This window comes from Atractosteus spatula, chromosome 23 (genome assembly GCF_055471065.1).
Source record: "Atractosteus spatula isolate fAtrSpa1 chromosome 23, fAtrSpa1.hap1, whole genome shotgun sequence".
Taxonomy (NCBI): Eukaryota; Metazoa; Chordata; class Actinopteri; order Semionotiformes; family Lepisosteidae; genus Atractosteus; species Atractosteus spatula.
This window is the reverse complement of record NC_142728.1, coordinates 3523730-3545418: the sequence shown is the minus strand read 5'-3', so window position 1 is coordinate 3545418 and position 21689 is coordinate 3523730. Positions and strand designations below refer to the sequence as shown.

General features: G+C 40.6%; 1 protein-coding gene across 1 annotated transcript in view; it reads right to left on the bottom strand.

Moving 5' to 3' along the window:
* The window catches only part of LOC148816077 (multiple epidermal growth factor-like domains protein 9), a 190068-nt gene that overhangs the window by 121054 nt on the left and 47325 nt on the right, over positions 1-21689 (bottom strand). Inside the window, exon 2 of the mRNA XM_088940606.1 lies at positions 13109-13307. Within this exon, the coding sequence (XP_088796732.1) occupies positions 13109-13307 (199 nt within the window). The remainder of the gene's footprint in view (positions 1-13108; positions 13308-21689) is intronic.

Genomic DNA, 21689 nt, shown 5'->3' with positions numbered 1-21689 from the left:
AAATGTACCATCAGAACTGGAAATATCCCTGACAATCTTTCACACCCTGTTTCTGTACGATTTTATTTGCAATAGCAAAATTCAGCTTTACAGCACAGTTTGTCTTAAGCAAATGAGGGAAAGCTGAAGAGATGGGCTCACAAATAAATATGGCACTATAAAGTTATCCACTGCGAAAATCCTCTCTGACCCCCTACCTCTAAACTTGCCTGACCTCTGGACATAGTGCAATTCCAACGCACCAGGATGGAAATACTTAGTTGAACTATGCAACCTTTTTGAATGAGACATCAGAAATCAAATCAAAACAACAGCAATTGCACAACAATCACATGAATCAGGGCAACGCTTGCGGGTTGGACTGAAGATCTACAGAAAACAGCAGGAAACGAAATATTGGTCAATGAAAGAAGGTGGTTGCCTGTGGTGTCCAGCCAGTTTTTAACTGAAGGAAAGCTGTGAGGAAGTGTGGCCGTGTGGAAGAGATCTGCTTCAGAGCAAGTGGATTTAATACCAGAGCTGTTCAGCTGTTCGTAAACAGCGCTGTGGGACAGGAGCTCCCTCATCACACAGCAAGGCTGTGTAAGCCTCTTTATCCACGGCACACTGGAGCCCAGCTCATCTGTTACCAAGCACTTTGGTGCGCTGGAGTGGAGAGCAGCCCATCTCCCGCGCTAAAAATGAATGTTACTTTCTAGGTCAGCTGTAATTCATGTAAAACCTCTGACTTGCTCATGAAGCCTTAAGGTAAACCTTCCTGAGCAACAATAGAATATACAATGAAAATAACGTGACACACTTTCATTATTTCTGGTTTCCCCCAAGTAAGCTTTGTTGTCCTAGAAAGGCCTGAAGTTTCCTTGGAAGGTATTTTGGGCAACACACTCAACCCCTGAGAGGAATCCAATCTTGGCTCGCCATGCTGATGGGTAATTTAGATTTGATCTAATTACCGTTCAGTAACAGGCCAGACCAAACTAGCGGTTGAGGGGAGCACAATACATGCCACCACAGAATTCTGCTCCTGGGTTATTAGATAAGTATATTCCAGTAAATGACACTCTGGTCTCGGTTTTCCTTGTTTCCCTTCTATGCGCTGGGAAACCAAGAAATGCCTCTTTTCTTTGGCTTCTAAGCTCATTCTGCTCCACACTTCCGTCTTCCCTGTGTCTGACCTTGCGAGAGCACTGCTGGAGAATGCTGGCTGCAAGGGAGACCTGCAGGAGATCTCTCATTTTTATCTCTTCACATCCTCTGTGGCTAAGGGATCGAATTCCATCGAGAAGGCAAAGTGAAACCATTACTGCCTCAGGACGTCATTTTTACCCATATTAATTACAGCAATTCCCTTTTACGCCTTTGTTCTCATTGTTAGTTTCCCATCTATAAGTCACCTTGAACAGGTACTGCACATAGACCTCATATTGCTTATTAATATGGAACATTAATTAGAGCATGCTATGGATGACTGGCTTTTTAATCCATTTTCATTTGGTTGCGTTCAGGTTGGCCATCAACACTACCACCTGAGAGCCTGATTTTGTCAGATCTCAGAAGCTCAACATAGACGGACCTGGTCAGAACTAGACTGGTGGCCCTCTAAGGAACAGAGCATTTGTGGACCAGTAGGTGGAGCTGTTCCCTCTGGATCAACAATTCCCAAACCAATAACCCAGTAATGTATGAATCCAACATAAATGTCAGTGCCCGCCTTCTCTGTTCTTTTCTGAGCCGTTATGCATGATCTCCTATATATATCCTTAAAATAGCTTAGGGTTTTGCTCTGCTGTTTTGATTTTCCAGTTATTAAATTTCTTGATGTTCAAGGCTCGTGTAAGCTCGGAGCTTGAGACGGGCGAAAGTGCAATAAAGGTGACAGTACTACAGGGAGCCAGGAGGCACTACATAACAGAACCTTCATCTCTGAAATCCCCACTCCAGCTGAAATCCTGACTTCAGGACACCTACACAGCTGGATGTACTCCTCAAATTAATTAGCTACGAGCAACAACACAAGCGAGTTTGTAACCTTTCTGAAGTTTTTATTTTCTTTGTTCACAGCAGGGTTTTCTCATAAAGCAATGGAAAGCCAGCTGAAAACATTAAAGGAGTGTTTACTGAGGTGTTTGAAAGGATCATCTACATCGTTGATGCACTTCTGTATTATAAATGTACATTAAACATTTACTGGTACATTTGTTACGACCCCAGGTGTCTAGGGGTAAAGGGGTGTAACATTTAGGATGGATTTGGATGCAGGTGGGTTTCTGGTGAGGGACTTAGGAAGCGTGACAACAAGTTTGGTGACTGGTACGTATACAGGACACAATAACACACAGGGAGAAGGAACTTGAGCAGTACCAAAGGAAAGAACATAACTCGGTTTTCAGCGTCTTCTAAAGCCCTAGCTAACCTTCGCTGGCGACCCAAAACCATACAAGACCAAAGGCACTCACCCGTACTAAACTAGTGTTTCTAATACAAAGACCAACTACATGTGCACAATGTACCCGACAACCTTAACTAACCCTTTACACAAACATTGTGTATTTCTGTGAAATGAGCTACAAATACAAACAAGGGAAAACGAGAGTAGACACAAGGAGTAGGGTACAAAAGGGCACTGAGGTTGATATATCACATTTGGGCAAGGTAATGGTGAAATAAAGGATAATACAAAAGTACAATGAGGAGAAGCTATATGGAAACACACACACGAACAAAAATGAAGAGAGGCGAAGCCAAAGCAAAACGAAAGCGAAACGAAGCCGAGCAGAACCGAAGTCGAGCAGAAGTTCAGTTCTGATTGGTCGAGAAGCTGATTGATGATGATGATGATGTCACAACTGCAATGATGGTGTAGTGGTGGACCAACGGGGGAAGGGGGGTGGGGGGGGGGGCGGTACCTGAATACAGGAAGTGGTAAAAAACACAGACCCGCACAGGGACGTAACAACATTCGAACTTTATTTCTGACAAATGTCATTAGAATTACTAGATTATTAAAGTTACACATCTCCAGCCATTTGTTTTTTTTTACAGTTTTTTCCAATTCAGACTCGCAAGGGAGCCAGAACCTATCCTGGCAAGGGTACGCCCTGGATGGCATGCCAGTGCACTACAGGGCAGACACAAACACACTCGCACTGAGGGCCAATTGTCCCTGAAGCCCGTTAACCTACTGCATCAGTACATCTTTGAACTGTGAGACTAAGCCCACACGAACCCAGGAAGAACATATAGACTCCACTCCTCTGACTGTGTCCGGAATTCAACCCAGGGCCCCAGCTCTGCAAGGCAGAAATACTATCCACTGTGCCATCATTTGACATTACATTTATTTCTCTGTACAACCACCAGTTGCAACTGGAAAATTTTAAAAACATATGTGGTAAAATACAGTTTGATAACTGGACCCTTGGCAGGTTATATACTGTCGATTAGGGGAGTTGAAAACCTCTAATTGTTGGAAATGGCTAGGGACTTTTGCTCATGTTCTTTTGTTCTGTCTCAGGATGTACATGCTCATTAGGGGAATGCACCTTGTCAAGCACACTGGTATTCAAGATAACGTTCCCTTGTGCCCCAGACTATTCATTCTTGGTGAGCCCTCTAAATGTAAAAATCTCTCATCCCAATACACTGGGTGGATTCAAACCGCACTTGTAGTTATCATGGAGGACAGGAAGGCAATGTTACAGCTTAGGAGCGGCTTTACGTTGAGCTTATTAACAAAAAGAACGGATTTCAACAGAACTGGTGTAAATAGTGGATAAAGATACTCAGTGTCTAGGGCTGATAGACTCATCTGCTTTGTTTTACCTTGTGTTGTTTTCGTATATGTGCATCAACAAAGTATGTGGCCACTCGTTCAATTGTTCAGTACATTAATTGGCAAAATCAATTAAAACGCTTAATCAAAACAACGGGTTTGATAATATATTATATTTTAGATTTATAGTGTTACTCATGGTGTATTTTATATGTGCAGACAAAACCAATGGGAATTTTAGAAACTCTCACATTTTATTTGTAACAATAAAATGAAAAATAAGAAAAGAGTTTAAAGTTGCCTAAATAATCCGGCTATGGTGTAGACGTCTAGAAGATGCAAGAAATACAAACCTCATCCAAAAAAAAACCAAATGAAATATCTCAAAGGAAAATCCAGACCCTGTCATCATGGGCTGTAATGTGACCACAGACAGATGACAAACAATCTGATCTGAGCCTCTGTTTTCTGAAACTAGAGAGGTCAAATAAATCGTTCCTGAAATCATCAGCGCCTGTGCCAGTTTCCAAAGCTGGCAGCACTAGCAGTCTTGTCATTTATTGGTTTCTTAAGGCTATAGCGATCTGCAAAGAAATAAGACAGGCCACACATGTACAGTACGTTTAGAAAGAGCACACAATTGGAAATGCTGTATTGTGCTCACTGCTTGAGTGACAGATAGTTTTCTGAACTGCCTTTTCAAGACAGTCCCAGTACCACTCTGAGCGTTCTGCAGTGTCATCACATGTGGGCCCTGTCTTGACTAGGAACAGCAGAGTCTCACAGGACTGGGGTGAAAATCCATTGTCAAACCATGAACCAAAAACAAAGTGACAGTCGGTGGACAATATTGCTAACATGCGCAACAATGTGACTGAAGGTTTCATACACTTCTTTTCAAGAGCAGGATAGGATGTACTGCTATTCTTTTTTAAGAAAATTCTCAGAGGACAGTTCAATGTAAATGGCACAAGCAACAGGCAGGCCCTGGGAACCCTATAAATGTTTGATAATGTTGTCTGCTGTATAAAAAATGAAGCTGTGTGTGAGATGTCGTGACTTGATTGCCACCTTTATTCCATATCCTAGGGCTACTAAATGAAAGAGTAGAGTAGGAATAAAAATACATAATGCGTAAGGTGTACAGGACTACTGTACAGCACTGGCACTGTGACTGCCTGTGGAAGAAGCTTCTTCGCTCTTGTGTCAACTTTATATCAGAAACACTGGAAGGTCAGTATTAGGCTTGAGTACTGCAATTAATGACAGGGAGGCTAATGTTTGGAACGTGCATATATCTTACCAGATTCATAGCAGTTTCGTTGAGGTTTCTTGCTTTTCATTTCCAGAGACAGTTTTTGGTCTCCCTTTTAAGAAACCGATCCATTAAAACGGATACCTATAGGCATGCAAATTTGTGAATTCAAAGATGTAAAATACTCATTTAACCCATTAGCCATGCTTCTGGTGTGGTGCAGCACTACACATGAAGTCTCAGCTAAGGAGCTGGGATATTTCTGGATGCATGATCACGATGCAATATAGGCACAATGGCAGTTTATACTTAGACATGTCACTTACATTTTTATAAGTTTCTCTGAGGCTGAGAATTTTCCTTTTGTACGAAAATTGCAAAACAGAGGTCTTTTGGCAGGAACAAATACACTGGCAACACTAGGGTTGTAGCAAATACAACATTATATAGCAGGTTAAAACACCTAGTCCAGTATTTGTTTTTGGTCACACCCACAGTGTGGAGCCAGCCATTGTGAAATGATGTTATTTTTTTCACAGAAGACTTCTGCAAGCCTTTAGACATTGCTCTAGTCAATCAAAATGTTTCAGAACAGCCCTTCGTATCGGTTATTGTTTTTTTTGCCCTCTGCCCAAAGGAAACAAGCCTGGTGGCTGAAGCTACTATTACTCCAGTTATTGCATTTCATACATAAGCGTGCACTGCAGAGAGCTATTATTAGCCACTTATGGTATAGACGCTGGTTGCCAGAAGGAGTCTCTGCTGGTGGCAGCAACTGGACTGACAAATTAAAAGCGATTAGTTCGTTTGTCTGATACTTTGAGTGCAACCAGTGGCACTAAACCGTGTCAGAAAATATGGTGTTGACGCTCTGGGAGGAGACATCGATAGTTTGAAAAAAATGGCCTTCCCTGCACAGGTAGCAGAATGTTATTTGTCCATCTTGCCTCCTGTTCACAATTAATGTAGTTTAAAGTTTCAACATAACGCTGCAGAAGTTAATATACCAATGAAATACAGTACTTTTCATCATCTGCTTCCTTATTCAATCTCCTGGGTTCTGTGGGGGATGATAATCTACATGCTACTCACCGCTTCATTACTGCTTTGTGTACATACAGACAGCGCCGTCACGAACTCCAAAGCAATGGCTTCAAAAACGCATCACAGACTTAAGACCGCAGAACACCCTGCTTTGTCTTTGATGTGCTTTCCCACAATGCACGAGGGTGTCTCCTGTCCGTTGAGGGTCATCTCTGGAAAGATGAACTTGCCTGATGATGTTATTCCCATCTCGCTCTGACTTCTACAATGACTCAGCCAACCGCATCAGACTGAAGGGTTATTCAGTCTTACCCTCCATTCTATGGTGCTGCTAACCAAACACCTACTGTACCACGTCATGTGGAAGCAAACACTTGCAACAGTGGAGTGCACTAGGCAATATGTCAGCTGTGTTACTAAAGGGTCACTGGGGCTCCACTCCTAGTCAAAACGCAATTACAAGCAAACACATGGATAAGGGCTTCAGCACAGCTAATCTTTAAAAGTCACGGTGATAACCGGCCTAAAAAGAGCAGAAAACATGCCTGTTCGTCTAGCCTGGGCTTGATAACACCGCGAGCTCAGACAGTCTAAGCAGGATCGCGTGGGAGATTAAACAATGCCGTCTGGGTCTACACAACCTCCCAGCGACTCCCACACCTCACTGCTCGACCCATTCCAGTTTCAGCTGAGCTGTTCTGCTGTTTCAGCTCTGCTTCGCAGTGGGATCGCCTAGAATGCGAGTCAGCGTTCTCAGGGCAGCTCTGCCACCTTTTACCACTGGACAGATTTTATTCTGCTGACGAGAGCTGAACTGTATTCTTCAGGGGATGAGGGCACTGGTCTATAACTACTATTTGAATTATTTCCTCGATGGTTTTATTTTGAAGAATTCGATAAAAGTATTCATTAAAGAGGCAAAGCAAGAACATGTAGTTCAGGCGGGTAGCTGCGTCAGCATGCGTAGGCTGCAAAGGAACAATTAATAGGTTTATTCCATGCTGAAAAAAAGAAGAAAGAGAACACAACGTTTCGGCCGTGGAGCCTTCTTCAGGTGTGAGAGAGACAGGGCAGTAGGCAAAGGTAAAGTAGCGGGAGAAAAAAGGTTGGGAGGGAGGAGGAGTGAGAGGCGGGAGCAGGGGACAGAAAGAGAGGCCAATCAAGAGGTGTGAAGTCAGAATGGGTGCAGAGAGGTGTGACATGAAACTTCCAATGAATGGAGAAAATTTAAAAGAACAGTAGTCTGTCGTTAAGAGAAGGGAGAATGTGTGATCCTAGCTGCAGAATAATTTTGGTTTCGGTGGTCTTTCTGATGTATGAGTTCGGAAAACCGTCTTTGAGAACACAGACGGCAAGAATAGAGTGGTCGTGGCTGTCAGAGGTGAAATGAGAAACAATGGGCTTGGAGAGATCTTTAATCTTCACAGCCCTGACGGGTTCTCTGAAGCAAGAACATACTGCTTTGCTCGCACGAGCGTGCATCACTGGCTTAAACGTACAGTGGAATATGAGAAAGTAAGCCCCTAAAAACAGAAGCATTTCTTAAATCCTTCTGCATTCTGAAGCGATGAGAATATTGGCAGCAGAACTAAAAGCTAAACTAGAACTGATCATTTTCCCTCCTCCATGTCCATCAAGTTCTAAAACAAACGGGATTTTGAAATGTCCGTCCAGTCCTCTAAAAAGGATTATGTAGATGCCGACAATGAAAGGGTAGATCACAGGTGGTTTCTGCTTAATATTTCATTTTACCAAATGCACCATTAATAGGTATTACTATAATAGCTTTTCTTTACTATATTAGCTATATCTTGTGCTGCTTCGCTTCCTGTACAATACATTGCATGCATTACACTGTACTGTAAAAGTTTTATTATAGTGCTCTGATATGGACTGTGCAAGTGTTTTTTTTTCCACTGCTCTGTTAACATTTTACCTGTGATAAATGGATCAAATAAATATGTAATAGCACTTTATTTTGATCCCATGCCCCGACAAAACACTTCAGTATCCAACCCAGCCAAGAAATCTTGGGATTTTGTCACAACACACAAGATAAAAAGACTAGAAGCCCTGAAACAGTCACTCTTCAGCTAACTCCAGAGGGGAGACTGTACACGCTGATCTGCATTAGTATTCTGAGTGCATCTGCTGAGATTATAAACATAGGTGTTCATAATCCTACAGGCGCATTAATTTACATCATGTCATTTAACAGGCAGCAGTGTTCATGTGGGAATGAAATAGCTACAAATCATGCTGAGAAAGCATAAATATATATATACTTTAACAAGAATATTCTAATGTTGATTGCAGGGATATTGAGATACAGTATATACCGACATTAGAAAAGGATGCTATTGGTTTGTATACATCTTTTCAAAGTTTTGTAATTGATTTGGCTGTCTAGGCAACACCCCATCTATTTTATATAAAAAAAGGACTGAACTGGCCAAATAAAACATCAACTATAATAACACATTAAAGAAGAAGAATGGCAGAATGACTAGCTATTACTTTTTCACTGATAACTTCTGAAGAAAGCGCTGCGTGCACATAAGCTACAAGTCAGAAAAAAGTGTTATTTTGAAAACATGAACGCCTTTGGTCTGCTAGCCTGCTCCTCTGAGGCAATGCAAGTTGTAAAATAAAACAAAAAAAAACTGTTTTCCACTATGTATTATGAAGTCATCACTTCAAAATGAAAACCTTTACACAATTATATGAAATATTGATTTTGTTCCCAAAGATTCTATAAAGCAACCTGCACCCATCCACTCTAATAATACCAGATTGCTCCACTTCAGCGATTACAGCACCCTACGGCTGTCTGGGCGATGACAGAAGCATGTTACATTAGAAAACAAATTATTTATCAAGTTTTGGTATGGAAAGAACAGTTTGAAGTTGACTCACACAGCAAACATTGACATTATTAGCGCCTCCATTTAATCCAACTAGCCTTTCTTACAAACATAAGCACAGATTTAAATACAGTCCAAATGACAAAACAGCACAATAGTTACGAGCATTTCTCTGGCTTACAAATGGATCACAAAACTATGATGAATTAAGTTGACACTGATAGGGTCAAAATCAGCCCAATATCAGCTATATAAATCCTGTACTTTCATCTGATTGATTGGCATGAAAATGTGCTTTCATCTGATTGATCTGGAATACCTCCATCATGACCGACAAGGTGGAAGCCAAGAATCCATCACAATCCATCAGAGATAGCAAATCACAGTTCTTCCCTAGTACCTGTATCTCTGCACGCACACAAACATGCAACTCTACATCCGAGCAAGCACGCTTCTTCACAGAAGGAGACTGTTCGTCACGGTAACGCTGCTGAACTCGAGCTCTGTCTCGTTACCCAGCCTGGACTAAAACGCAATTGAAAACAGGTGAGGTGTCTTCAACTTTGAAAACGAATCCGCAAGTCTCCAAAAAAAGATATCAAATTATCGTGATCTCTTAATACATCTCCAGTCACGGAACAAGGTATTTTGGTGAAGCATGGTCACTGGACAGTAGAAACCAATCTAATGAAGATTATCCTGGAATCAATTTATATCAAATAGCATTTCATGCTGGAAAATATGAGCAGTAGTTTTATATCATTTATTTTTTAACTCATGGGTAAGGAGAGATGCTGCTTTATAAAAAGGGCCATGGTAACACTTATGATCAATGTTGTATGGCCCCAAAAGAACAAAATGAAATACATTGGCTGAAGAAAAGCCATACGTTAAAATTGATTTCTTATACAGCACATGGCAAGAATAGAAACTGTATTTTTTTTAATCCAACAAAAAGATTTTCAGGTTATTTTTCTTACCTTTTCATTTACAATCTAAGCACTGAGCAGTACAGTGAATTGCTTATTTTGTGAAGTATTTCAGCATATTCAGCACCTTGAGAGAAATTTACCTGGCGTCTGCAGGAACTGCAGACAGCATGAAAGAGAGGGTGAAACAGAAACGGTCACATCAAACCCGTCACTTGAAGATGTTATGTCACCAGCTTAAAAGATGAAGTCCTGATTTTCTCAAACTGTTGAGATGTGCTCTCGCATGTCACATTACGAGAGAGCTAAATCTAAAAAAAGAAATTCTGAGGCACCCACAATGGTGCACAGTCAGCTCTCAGACAAGGAACATTCCTAGCAATGGTTAGACACACAAATACACCAACTATTTTTAACACTTTGCTCAAACCACCACAGCTCCCTCGCTGCTATAATACACAGCACTGCAAACTCTACTGCCACTTCAGTAGATGCTTAAGATAGGTCAGGCCTTGTTATGAAATGGGTCATGACAGAATGTGATTTGGAGATATAAAGAGTGCATTTAATGTGGCTACAAATTAACATATCAACAGTCTTCTTGCTCTGCACTACATGACTTCCGTTTAAACATTTCTGGCGATGGAATTAGAGAAATTAGGTGGAAGAGCTGGTTATCTGACAAGACTGGCACCTCTGGAAGCTAGCAGAAACATCTGGAGGGTTACTTCAAAACAGCTACTCAGCAGAGAGACTTGCACACAATTTCCCAAAAGATTAAAGTTGACAGACTAGTTTGAGAAAAATACCAGTTTAGTGTAAAGTCTAATAATAACTACTGTTGCCAGATAGTAAACTCAGAGTTACTGCTTTTCTGGGCCTAAATACATTTTTATAGCTGCAAATGTCTTTTGTCTTTGTCACATCTATGTCACATCTGTCACATTTAACACTGTACAGCTGCATTAAAGAACAAGCAAAAGTCTCATATAATATAGCTCTCAGCCCGGAGAATGAAGACCAGAAAGCAAAGTATATATCGAAGGGGTGGTATAATTTCTACAGTTCAAAGCATTAGGGGTGATATGAATTTGATTTTGAGCACTTTATGGTGCTGTACTGAACATATCAGCCAATAATTCTCATAGAGCTCAGGAAGTTATATATTGGGATATTTCTTTTTTCTTATCTTCTTAAAATAAGCCAGACATGTATGAAGTGGCGTGCCTTAAGAGAGGAAGCCTTTCTTTATGATGGGATGAGCCATTGCAGAATTGGATTTCCAGGAATGTGCCACAACTGGGGCCTGTCTGTCTGTCTGTCAGCCCCTGCCCCTGCCCCACTCCGGAGTCTCGGGATACTCCAGCCATTCTGCCGGCGAGCCAGCGAGAAGAACTGGATTCAGAATCAAGTCCTGTCCAGGCTTCTCTAGATAACCCAGCCCTGGGGCTGCTGGAGTTCCGCAGATAAGTGTGTTCAGGGTCTGGGGCCAAAGAGAGGCTTCTGAAGACATTTCCAAACAAGAACAGTGACAGGGAAACTGTGTTGTAGGTCCTGATTCGGGGTGTCACTAAAAGGGGTCACTAAAGATGCCTGACACTGTTCAGAAGAGGAGGGGTGTTCGCCCTGGTGTCTTCGCTAAATTCTACTCCGGGCTTCTATAAACCAACATTCCTAAAGTCATGCTTTAATTCAACAGGTGAAGCAGTTTCTCACTCCTCCAGCTGACCTCCTGTGTATTGGATTGGCAGCATGACACCCAAGTGGATATTATAATTCCATGGATGTCCTCCTGTATGTGGAATCCTTCAGCCTGAAAAGTGCTTTATAAATGAAAATAACTATTAATGTTATTGGTAGGATCATCCTCCACAAGTCAAGAAAGGAACAACAAGTTAAGCTGCTTTAACTTGTCTCTGTATCATTCTGGTTGCCCTTTTTATCTGCTATTCAGTTTAGCCTGTTGCTTTTAGGCATCGTAACAAAATGTTGTAACTTGCTTCTTTGAAGAAAAAAACCAACTGTGACAAGCTTCAACAGGAAAGGTCAGGCCTATTAACTCGCTTACAACATCTTGCGACACAGATAAAGAAGGCTGCTCTCCCAGGAGCAGGCAGCAGGCCCTCTGGGCATTTCAGAAGGAGCCCCGAGTTCAATTTGCCAAGAAAATAAAAGAGGGAAGGGCCTTGCACTGTGGAGAGAAGAGCTCACTGACGTGAGGTCTGACAGCACGTCATCTGAAGACATACTGTCACTCTGGGGCACGAACCTGTGGTAAAACATCATGGGGCACAGGTGATGAAGGCAAGCACACAGCTCATTTGTTATTTGCATGTGTTGTGCTGTTTTGACACCACTGTTTCCCAAACAAACCAGGAACTACCAGTCTGTGGCATTTTGACTACAAAACCTACTGAGACTTTTGAAATTGCTTTAAGAATGATTGTTCTTAAAGATGAAAAGACTATAACTACATGATTTTCCTTGGCCTTGTTACAGCACTAGACCTGAATAGGAATGTAACACGTTATGCCCTTTCCAATTAGAGGGAACCTCCTGATTAAAGGCATTCCGCAAGTGCAACAAAATTGCTTTTATTGGTTTATTATAAAGGGGCTTCCTTCCTGTCACCATTCCCTCTGTACAGTAGCTCATTGGGAGGCAACTTCTATAGCTGTTACAATAACACGTGCAGAATGCTGTTTCAGCAGTCTCTACTGCTGTAATGATCCTGCCATTCAACTAATACCAGCATCACTGCTTGTTAAAACGGATAAGGTGTCTGACACGGTGTATATTATAGTCAAACCAGTGATACCTTTGCTTCCACTTCATGTTTCTTTAAAGACTTCATGACTTAAACCTCTAGGTGTAGTTTTCATTGCTGACACTATCAAATCCATCTTTATTACTGCAGGGCACACTGGCCTACGGTATATGTCCAACACAAACGCCTGCTATCTGGTATAAATAGTTGAGGAACTATTACAAATTAACTGGAGCGATCTATTTTTTAAACCCTCAGAAGAGCAAAGCAAATTGAAAAGGTTAATTTCAAACCTTCATCCTGCTCTTTCGTCAAACCAGTAAATGGAGGTCGTTCAGTGTCAAAATCGGATAATCTAACCTGTTTAACAATCATACTATAGTGCATATATTTTGATAAATAGTGTACTGAACACCTTATGGCTCCAGAGAGCCACAGAGCTGCAGGTTCTGCATTAAACAAACCTTGCTTGCTTACCTGTCACAGAGGGAGCTCACTGCCCCGAAGGAATCACAGGCACAGGGCAGACAGAAGGTTGTCCCATTAGAGAAGTAGCCATCCCCGCAGTCCTCACACTGCAGACCAGTGTATCCAGCCTCGCACTCACACTGGCCTGTGGTCTCGTTGCACGAGTCGAGACTCACCGTCCCATCCTCGCTACAGTTGCAGAAGAACTCTGGAAGAGGACACAGAGAGTGAAGCTGAGGTCAGTACAAGCTGAAGCTTGACACGTCAAGAGAAAACCTTCGACAAAATTCAAGATAAAAACCCTGGGTCGAAAACAAAATTCCCCATCTCAAGAAGGTACAGAAGAGGGGGTTGTTTTTTTTATTTATTTCTGCCCCCGAAGGATAGAGAAACGCTTCATCGATCCCACTGCGAGATTGTGTGTTGTGGGAAATGGTTTTGAAATATTCCAGGCTACAGAAGGAGATTCTCTGCAATCCTTCAAGAAAGTGATGAATTTCCTGCACAACTGTTATCTAAACAACTGAGAAAAAGCAAGGCTGGTCAAGTGGCTTCCTCTGTTTTGTTATCTCTCTTAAACTCTTTAGGAAGCACTTTGAAGACTAATGGTAAGGCCTGGTGCCGATAACATAAGCATCCCTGATTCACTGCCTTGATTTAATAATTACACAAACGTCTACAAATGGTTAATAAACCACAATGTAACAGGGGAGCATACAAAATCTGCATTTTTACAATGAAGTGTACATCCAAATGGAATATTCTCTTCACAATTTGTCAAAAGAGAATAATTTGCCACATTGGAGAACACTCTCTCCAGTTTGTACAGTACATTCCCACAAATCCATCAGAGCCAGTCATCTTGCGGCACTGTTCCTTGTAGTGTGTGGCAAAAACCAAAACAGTTCTCTTCCTGTTCGCTCTGAAAAGGAAAGTAATACCACAGCTCAAGCACCCTGACCCCTCTCACACTGGGGAAATTAACAAAACTGTGCTCTGCTACTTTCAGTTTTTCTGCAAAACGCAAACACGAAATTGTATCAAAGGGAAACTTGTTGCACAGCTCACTGGATCTCGACTGATAACCTTTATCCTGTCTGCCTGCCTCAAGCCTCTGTTGCCACATCATCCACTGACGCTGACAGGGCATGTCAGACGCTCACCTGATCTCACTGCTCTCATTTCATATTCATCTGGCAGGGAGGGAATTACCTGAATGACGGCTCATTAGACAACTGTGCAGTACAGCACCTAGGGGTGATTCATAGCTTATCACTCAATTCCCTATAGTTTTCATTATGACAAACCCATCAAAGGACACCTATGTCACAAAGCCCTTGCAGGGCGACATCAGTGATTTGTGGATTTGCTGATACGACACTATGGGAGAACCCAAAACAGCTTGCTTAATCACATGTCCACATGCTGTAACAATAACAATAACTGATACAGTATGCAGTGTATGGCATTTTGTGTTTTCATTTGAAGTGAATACTGTGGATTTTTTTGTTTTCTTTTTTGTCCTCGAGCAACTCAAAAGGAATAAAATCTGTTTTTTCCACATGCCGAGACAAAAAAAAAATGGAAACTTAATTTAATTTTCAAGGCACGGGAATCTTCTGGCTTCATCTGCCTGACAATTAGTGGTTGCTGGGGTTGGGAAGCAGTCTGCTGTGCTCACACCACTCAGTCTCCTGGTTAGCTGAAAGCTGTATTTTAGAATCTGAAGTACTATCCCATCGAAAATCACTCAAGGACCGAGGTAAAACTCATGAAAACAGTTGCACTGCTGTCTGCTCGCGTCACAGATTAAAGAAAACACCTTTTTTTTTCCTTCTTCAATCTTCGGAAAATGATTCCCAGCTCTGGTGGTCATTTTTACTTCCAGTTTTCTGTTAGGAACCTGTTGTTTTAGAAGTCAATGAAGACTAAATGACTTGAACAGGCCTTCCAACAGTAAATATGGACAGAAAGCATTTGCCCTTTGCTCAATTGTTTAGTAAACACTTTAAAGAGTAACTAGTAAATCCACATATTCTTGGTGCCCACTGACCAATGGATTTTTAATTGTAACCATATTGCTTATTATTCACCACAGAGGAATTACTGGATATGAGATAGAAAAGTTTGTTTTTCAAGAGCAAGGAAGAAGATATATAGGAATATAATAGACAAAGTGTCCCTGACAAAGAGAAAAAAAAATATGTATTACTGTATTTATTCATTTTATTTGGGATCAACATTAACTCACCAGGGAAGGTCACCTTTAATGTTCTGGGAATAATATCTAGAAATGCAATTTTAAAAGTAGGCTTCAGGACACAGGCATCTATCCAAACTCACTTTTAATTTAAAAATCACATATGATGCCATTCAGTCAGATGATCTCTGGGGCTTTGCATTGTGCGGAAACAGTTTATTTAGTTATAATAAAAATAATAATAATGGAAATGGCTTCTATTCCTGGAGCAAAATGCGTGTGTGTGAAATTCATATATACTGTACAGCACTCTTGCATCGATGAAATAACAGCGCCTGCTATTCAGAGCATTCTGAAGATACTCCTTCCAGTGCAGCAAAATCTGCAGACAGCCCACTCATTCAATCCCACATGAAAATACCCTAACGTTTTCAGCCTTAGCAAAAAAAATAATCATGTCTGCTTGTTGTTTGACCTTTTACACTAATGTAATATCGACCTACAAAATGCCAGACAGTACATTTCTCTCCACCCCTCCACCAAGGGAGGGGGGGCTGTCGGTGATACAGTAGCCCCTTCAGTTGGCACAGACATCATGGGCATCACATTGGCATTACAGGACAGCGGCCTGCTCCGCTAATTCAGAGTATGGATTTCGCTTCCATCGCGACAAACACTTGTGTACACGTATCCAAGCACAACTTGCCATTTGTGATCCTCACCAATTACATCTGGCCATCATTTTCACTTGACTTCTCTCTACTTATAGTAAAGAGAAGCTACAACTACTCTGTCTTCTTATGAGTTACAAATAACTGGCTGGCTATAATTTCAATTTCACAGATTCTTTTAAAAGATTATGCACAGTATGTTGATATATCACTACTACAGATATCCTACAAAGGTTAAGGATGCACATCTTTCAGCATACACATATAAGATACAAAGACAAAACTCCCATGGCAATCTTTACTTTCAAAGTGATCACTACATGCCGTTGAATTTGCTTTCACAGAAAATTCTGGATGTTGAACTTCAACAATCTTTTCCCAGCACGGTTTAAAATCTGTTTTGCGGTCCTCGGATTTTTCCCACAACTATTATGACAACATTTTTGGACCATGTTGTCACAAGACCTAGTCTGTGTTTCCACAGGGATGTTCTTGCAAGCAAATGCTCAAAGCTCAACTGGCCAGCAGTCAGTTTCTGGCAGTTTTCATCAGTATTATCTGAAGATCACTGAAAGGCAATTCTGAGGTCAGTACTGATGAAATTAATCCTCATTATGCTATCATCACGTTTGCAATTGGCTGTTTGCTGTCATATAACCCTTATACTGTACACAATCAGGACTGTAAGGCAGGCTCATACACATTTTAATTTTAACATGTACATTACAATGTGGCTTTTAAATGGTGACTTGAAAGGCCTGCAGGAATGTGGCTCTCAACCATGACTAACTACTCTGGGTTCAAGTAAGGAATTGTATTCTTTAATTATTCATAGATCAGACTTGAGTTGTTGGCATTTCCCAGTAAAAGAGAGATTTTAGGAAACAGGTTGTTCTGTTGAAATAACGTACAGGCGTACTGTGCACAGTCTGCTGTTCAAGTGTAACAGTTTTTTTTAACTAAATAACATTTATGTCTTCCTTTACCAACTCAAATGATGTTACATCTGACGATGTGTGAGCCTTTGTTTTTGTTTTTAATTTGCAGGTTCCTTCACATGGTGAAATTGGAATCAACTGAAAAATACTGCAGCTTATTGAGGAAAGCCCCTCGAGATTCTGCTGTATGAAGAGATTTACGCAGAACAACTATTCACTTGTTTGTATTTCAGAACCCCTTCAAATAAAATCTATATCAAGTATTTCACACATTAAAACACATAGGAAATCAAATACAAACATTTTCCCCTCTTGGACGTCTGCAGCCAATATTCAGTGCCTGGATAGCCATCTTGCATCCACACTCTCAGTCCGTGAATATCTCCCTTCTCACTTATCCAGGCTGTTTTAGGAGGCAGAAACACTCTTCACATTTATCGGTTACCAAGCTCTATTCTTCCCTGGACTTCCACAGTGATCTCTTTGCTTAATCACTCATCATATTACAAAAGTCAACTAGGAGAAGTCAACTGATCTCAAATGCTGGTCTCAAAACAGGTTCTGGTCTCACAGACTTGAAACCACGTTCATCCCTTTACCAATTTCATCTTCAAAGATCCCATCCTACAATCCCTCCTGCAATCACACCAAGGCTTGACTGCAGTTTGTGATCACATAGTAGTCCTCAGGAATGCATAGTTAACATTTGTTTTCAATCTCACTATGCTGATGAAGAATATGTCAAGTACCGTTTACTATAAAGATTTTTGACTTCAGGAGAACTCCATTATTATCACCTATTATCTCCTCGTTAAGCTACATTCTGATGTCAAGTTGTTTGCAACTAAAATGGGAGCACAGGTGCTGTTACATCTTAATGTAGATCTCTGGCACCAGCATTAGACTCGAGTGCAAACGCAATTAAATTTGAATGACAGTGATCAATAAATGCGGTGTTTCCTACTGTCGTTGAAATCAATTCCTGTGTTGTGTGTCTGTCACAGTCATTACTTGTATTTAATTAAAATCCTGTCTGGCTACTGAAACAATGTGAATCTTCCGTGGTTTTCCTAAGATTTAGACAATGGCTTCTAAATGTACCAAAAGTGGGGGACATAATTAAGAAAATAATGTAGATATTTATGTAGCATGACGACCATTGAAGAGAAGGCTAAACTCTAAAATACAGATACTCTTCCTTGAAGATTAGAAATATACATCTTTCATATATTCTCACTTCTAATTTTGTATACTCAGGGCAGGAACACAAAATATGTTATCATGCTTTTCTAGCTGTCTAAGCTTTATTGTTTGGTGTCTCGCATGAGAGAAACCATTGAAAGCCAGCCATCACCATGGGAACAGACTGGTGTTAACACTCTTGGTGAACGTGCGGAAAGCTGCTCACACCAAGCGTTCGACTACCATGCGAGACTGTAAGAGGAGTGAGCCGTTCTCTTCCCACTTTGGATATGAATGTGTAGAAACAGGGAGGAATCCCACAGAATCGTTCTGTCTGTACCAATAAAGCAGATCTCCATATCAGTCTCCATCAGACTTGTATCTACACATCCCGTATCTACACTTCCTACAAACTCTGCCAAGGTTTCTAAGGAACCTAAGTGACCCACCATTAGTCTCACTGAAACGGTACCTATTGATGTGTATGATATCCTTTTATCATGTACTAATAAGGTCCTGGTAATTATATATCAAACAAATGAAAAATTAAGAATGTTAAGTAATATAACAGAAATTAAGAAATGTATGTCTCTTTGTGAATGAAAAGCTCATAGACATGATTAGTAATAGTAATAGTTGTAGAAGTGAATTTATTGCTGTTTTAACATTGCTGATTTCAAGCAAATGGTGTTTCCCACTGTCAATGCTCAGTTTTGATCAAGTAACAGTCTTTTAACCTTGCCTTCTGCTGTTTCTGTTTCTCAGTTTGAAACATTGAAACTATGAATTACAAAACAAGGCAAGTTGCTTTTCATTTAACATCACAGCTGATGAGTGTACTCAGTTCCTCAAGCAGAGTTTATAGGTGATGCTGATCATAATCTCAGAGGCCTTATAACTCTTTCCTATCCTGCATTTTTAATAACTGATATTCAGTACATATACACTAATCTATTGGTTAGTGAAGGTAAATTATTTCTCCCAACTGCTCATTATACTATATGAAAATTTGCACATGAAGTCCCATTACTTTACACTAAAAGGATTAAAACTTGTTCCTGAGATCTAAAAAAAGATCTTTATATGTAATATTTATAGTGCCAGTTAAGAAATTTCATCCAACAGAGCCAATATTTAAGCAAACTAAGCACTTAATAATACGTGTACAACAATAACATCAGTTAAAACTGTAGCTGATATCGACAGAAATACATCCTACTGTATATTCAGAGGGTAATGAGTACATTGTGCTAAACTGTCATCTAGTGAAGATGCAACAAATACATAGTGCATTCTAAAAAGAGCTCTGTAATTGCAAAATAAAAACTACTAATATATAATACTAAGAATACAAGCTGTTCCTAATATTTTGATCATTTATCGTCTGTTAGGCCCTCATGAAGTACACTTACATGTAAATCAAATCTGGTCCACCACAGCAAATTAATTTGAAACACTGATTTACACACTATAGCCTGGGTAGCTAAGAGGCTAAAAAGACAGGCTGAAATAATTCTATATTAAAATCTTAAATTTCTTAGGATGGAATGAAGCTTTGTAAGAGTGCAAATGTAATGATAAGGTTCTGCAAAAGGCAGTTGCTCTTCAGTTACTAGATCATTTATCTACAGATATGCTATATGAACCACTTTCATCAGGATTCAGATCGATACAGAGGTCCTGAAGACGCTGATGTCTTGTCTGCGGGTTTGCTGAGCCTCAATGCCACTTGTGATACTGTTGTGATCCACTTCCTGAGTAGATTAAACAGGGATGTTGGTATTACTGCATCTTATCAAAATTTAAAGCTTATCTAGTCAAGAAAAACAATTGTGTTCAGCCTTGATAAAGTTGGTCAAATTCGGTGTACCACATCTTTGTACATGCAGAATTTGTTTTCTTTTCTATACTGATGACATGCAAATTTACGTTTGCATGAAACCTGTTATTAATCTAGCACTACTTGCCTTGTCATGCTTCATCTGAGCTCTGCCAAGCCTGAATTTAGGCTGACTGGCTCTTCTGATCAATTCCGCAATTGGATCTCAAATTTAGTTTCAATATTGATTGTGCCGGAATCAGTCTAAGTACTCAGGTGAGAAGTCTTGGTATCATCTTTGATCCAAGCCTTGTGTTTAAGATCCTTGTGCACAATGTTATGAGAGGGGCTTTTTCTTTGCATTCTAACATTGCTATTCATGACTTTCCCACTCCGATGCAGTGAAGATAATGCATCCATTCGATTTTAAGATTACTGCAATGCTGTTCAAACATGTTTTTAACAAGTTACAAGATGCTCGGAAAGCAGCAGCTTGGATCGTAAATTAAAATTAAAATCCACTGTCTCTCCTGTTTGCGCTTCCTTTCACATGGCCCAGTAGATTTCAGAATAAAATTCAAATACTGCGGCTCATCTTCAGGGGCTTGGATGACATGGCTCCTGGCTACATCAGTGAACTTACAGTAGCCATAAAAAGTCTCTGCACCCTTTCCAAAGTAACAGTTGTATGGTCTGATGGCCTGAAATCAAGGCATATCAAATTAGATTTGATTTTACCTTTATTTATAACATTGTAACATGCAAGCTCCTAGTGAAAAACAAATGCTCAAACATTCTTAAAAGAAATTACAAATGAAAGCCTAGAAATAAATAGGCTGTGTAAGTGTACACAGTTTAGTGCACACAGTGTAGTTACAGTAGGACTTGGTGGAAGCACCTTTTGCTTTAATTACATCAACAATTCTGTTTGGATACTGTAGGTCTGTAGCAGCTCAAATCTAGAGAGAGAAAGAGAATATGATAAGGCTCTGGGTCCCCTGGGAGCATACTGCCTGCTGTAGAACACTCACTTCCAGCTGGCTGGACTCTTGAACCCTCTTACAGGATCGAGCAGACTGCTTGCTAACTAAGAGTGCTCAAACAAGAAGAGAGGGTTATGTTTCAAGACACCCCTTAACTGCAGACGCCTTTACAGCATCCTCATGTAGCTGAGGAACTTAAAAATCCATTTTTTTTTATTTTGGGGAAATTTTGAGTCCTATATTAAAGTAAACCCATCCATGCATTTTTTTAATTGCTTTATCCAATATACAGGTTCCAGGTCCGCCCGTGGCCCTATCTGGGCAATCCAGTCTAAAATAAATCCTTTTAAGTAAATTAAATTTTAAAAAAAATTCTAGTATTATCGGAATTGTACAGTATTCATAATAGGTCATTACTTATGTAGAGATAAGTAATACATAAGCTGAGAACTTGATGTTTTTACTCTCCTTTGGGTCTCCTTTGGGACTGTTGTAACAAACACCATGCCCCCTTAATGTCAAGGGGATCACCCCTCTACGGGAGTCTTTGACTGTACAGGATACAGCTGTGGCTCTGCTGACCAGGGGCATAGACTGTCAAAGAGAACCTAGTTACCCGTGCCAGTCAGAGCGCGCCAGAGAGAGAGAGCTCTGCACAGGAGATAAAGGGGCGATGGAAATTCCTATAGAACAGGCCCCCAAACAGCAATGACTATCATGTCCCGTAAGGAGAGAGGCATGATGGAAGAGAATGGCGGATTGAGTGCTTGGAACCGGTAGTATCAACACTTCTCGCT